This window comes from Papilio xuthus, unplaced genomic scaffold (genome assembly GCF_000836235.2).
Source record: "Papilio xuthus unplaced genomic scaffold, Pxut_1.1 DF826693.1, whole genome shotgun sequence".
Taxonomy (NCBI): domain Eukaryota; kingdom Metazoa; phylum Arthropoda; class Insecta; order Lepidoptera; family Papilionidae; genus Papilio; species Papilio xuthus.
The window spans coordinates 1-3,490 of NW_013531956.1; the positions used below are offsets into that span (position 1 = coordinate 1).

Below are 3,490 nucleotides of genomic sequence, written 5' to 3' on the forward strand. Positions count from 1 at the left end.
GCGGCGTCGAGCCCCGTGCCCGCCGTGAGCTGCTCCGCTATGTCCAGGTAGGCGCCGGTGCTCTCCTCGTACTCGGCCCACTTCACTCCGAGCGAGCTGTCGGGAGTCGGGTTGCTGAAATGCAATGTTCCTTTCATTTACTTTGGTCTACAAACATTGAACTTGGCTATGAAAATATCGCAAATCCATCATGAGCCGTGAATGATTCTGCGAATGTTTTTAAATTGGTATTGCTTGCAATGTGCGCTGTCACTAGATAAGTGATAACTCACCCGTACTTAGCGAAGTTCGTGAAAAGTTGACACGTTTGTTTAATCATTTTGTATGTCGAGCTGTCCTTGTCGAGCGGCAGGTTGAGCAGCTTCGGGTCGAACAAATGCATCAGGTCGTCGAGGTGAGATGTTCCAACTATACCATACTTAAGTCCTTCTTTTCCGTAAATGCATCTGTCAGAGATGCAAGAGAATTTGTACATGTAAATCCTTGTTCCGATTTTAGGCAAAAGGTTAACATATTTGTGTATGTTGTAAGTGAAAGTGGAATGAGAAGCATAATCGACAAATCCTTTGATTTGGTCTTCATTAATGGGCTTATCTTCGAAGTATTGTTTGTGAATTCTGTCTGACAAATTCATCACGGTTCCGGCGTTGCAGTTCAATAAAATCTTTCTAGGAACGAGCATTTCGGGATATCGGTTGTAGGATTTGACCAATTTCGTGAAAATATATTTCAAAAGGATCAACGATTCTTGGCTCGTATATCCTATCATAACGTCCACTTTGTTCACTCGACCATTCCTCATTGCTACTGCGGGATCTTCTGTTATGAAATGATCGCGCCCAAAGTCTTTCTCAACAACTGGCCCAAAATGGAACATTTTAAGCAGATTGCTGGATTCCGTTTCTTCAGATACTAATACGCAAGGATTGGTATCGACTAATTTTTCAACTGGAATGTTTTGGAGAAACTCTAAAAGTTCCTGCGGATCGGTGGTTTCTAATCCCAGCTGCTTCCCCAGGACGAATGCGCGCCTCCTAGGTTCAAAGCTAGTAGCCCAGTCACAGAAGGGCACGCCGCTCATGGGGATCGCTCGCGTGAAGAGGCCTCGCGACAGCGGTGAGAGCACGTGAAGAGCAGTGGCAGCGCCGCCCGCGCTCTCGCCAAACACCGTCACGTTGTTAGCATCGCCACCGAAACTCCCTATATTATGCTTGACCCACCTCAGAGCAGCCACTTGGTCCTTCAAGCCGGCGTTTCCCGGAACCTCAGCTGTGTCCATGCAAAGAAATCCTAATACTTCTAGTCTGTAATTAATCGTGACAACTACAACGTCGTGACACACAAGAAAATCCGGTCCGTAATGATCCACGTCGCCCGATCCACTCTTGAATCCACCGCCATGGATGAAGACCATTACCGGCAGTGGTGCCTTGGGCTCCAAGCTCGGCGAATAAACGTTTAAATAAAGGCAGTCCTCCGATCCAGCCAACAGTTCATTGGTAAATATGTCCTTTTGAGGACAGGGAGATCCGTGTTGGTTAGCTTTTCGTACACCAGTCCACGGTAGCGGGGGTTGTGGAGCCTGAAATTGAGAAAAAAATCTTGTGTATTTTGTATAAAATATTTTTTTTATTACTTCATTTGCAGCATACAAAAGCGTCGGTGGCTCAGAGGTTAAGCACTTGCAATCTGCAGGTCCTGGTTTCGAATCCTGACATGTAACAATATGGTTTTCGATTTTCGATTAACATTTACACATTTATACGACATTCTTACAGTGATGGAACACATGGTGATGGCACAACGTTAGTTACCATATTCGTCCCAAACGGCTTGACCGATTTTTATGGAATTTTATATGCATATTCAGTAGATCTAAGAATCGACTTTTATCTATTTTTTAACCCAGCGCGGACAGAGTCGCGGCCTTGCATCCCCTCCTCCGTCGATTAAAAGTAGGCAACGCATCTGCGATTGCGAATGTCCATGGGCAACAGTCGCTTCGCTATATTTCAGCAATTCAGGTGGCCGCTTGCTCGTTTGCTATCTTATGATATAAAAAAGCGAAATAAATCGAAATAATAGTCTACTATTAAAAATCTATTACTAAAAACTATAGTTCGTTTTTATTTTCCATGTTTTTAAAGTAATCAAAAAGTGATTCAATAGCAATAATCATTAATTGTTTGTTTACCTTGAATCTAAGAGTTTGTATGGGGGGTGCGGCGTAGGGAATGCCTTTAAAGCTGTAGTAGCGGCGGTCCCCGCTGATCGCATCGAGCAATTCGCCCTCTAGCAGGCCCTGCTGCACTGTCACCTGCGCCATGATCGCCGCACGTCCGTCGCGCTAGCCAGCCGCGGCGACACTGTTACAAGTCGTACCTCGCGCCTGGACACGACGAGCGAGGTGCGTTGCCAAATCACCTATTAACGCGTTCAAAAATCTCGGCGACTCGGAACGTCTCAGGAGTCGCTGTGTACAACACAATATTAGGTGTAGCGGTGAGGTGGCGGTGGGGTGGGGTGGAGTGAAGGGGCACTGCGCAAGCCGCGGCAGATCTTGAGCCGACAAAATGATTGAAACGCCCAATACCACGAAAAACGACTACTAACTATCATAATTAGCTAGTATTGTTTGTTTGTCCGACAATATTTGATTTCTGAATGAAGAATGAGTAAAGTTAAATTATATCAAGGATTACAACTTCATGGTCACAATTGTATGTGATCGAATGTCATCCAGATGGCTTGTGGCTGAGTATTTCTTGAACTAGGTACACAATGATAAACAAAATCAAATTAAAGCGTCCGCCGCAATCCGTGATATGAATAAAATATTTGTGTCTCAATATAAACCCACAGGGCGACATTATAGGCAACATTTTAATGTTTTACACAAGGCTTAAGTCGTTTTACTCTACAACCGGTTTGGTTTGGTGTATATGTACTCGGCACCGTCCTGTGATACCTCAAGCCACTCCTCACACATTCACATAAAAATATATAATACAATCACACAAAAATCTTAGTTTCACACCCACATCTGTTAACTGATTCGTGTCGGTTATGAGCAGATACACCTTAGTCCTTCTTACATTTCTTTTTGTCCACTATACCAGTGATTCCTAAAGAGCTCTCTCTCTCTCTCTCTCTCTCTCTCTCTCTCTCTCTCTCTAAAGAGGTGAAAGTCTCCGGGCGCGCCTAATGCTGGGGCAAATGTGATATCTATACTGACTACCTATACTTATCTATACATATCTATACTAGTACTAGCTGTCCGACTCCGTAGCGACTCCGTCCGCGTGGGATAAAAAAAATAGGTAGTAGCCGATTCTGAGATCTACCGAATATGCGTATAAAATTTCATAAAAACTTGTTCAGCCATGTCGGAGGAATATGGTAACTAACCTGACACGAGAACTATATATATCATACTTTATACTAATATTATAAATACGAATGTTTGCATGGATGGGTGGATGTTTGTCAA

At 44.0% G+C, this 3,490-nt stretch overlaps 1 protein-coding gene across 1 annotated transcript; it reads right to left on the reverse strand.

Moving 5' to 3' along the window:
- Positions 1–3: 3 nt before the first annotated feature.
- Positions 4–2,443, reverse strand: LOC106122961 (juvenile hormone esterase-like; the record flags this gene model as incomplete). The annotated part of the gene is made up of 3 exons (XM_013319109.1): positions 2,195–2,443; positions 273–1,582; positions 4–114 (listed from the first exon to the last, which is right to left on the reverse strand). Coding segments are annotated over exons 1-3 (1,553 nt in total), but the record flags the coding sequence as incomplete, so codon positions are not given.
- Positions 2,444–3,490: the final 1,047 nt, after the last annotated feature.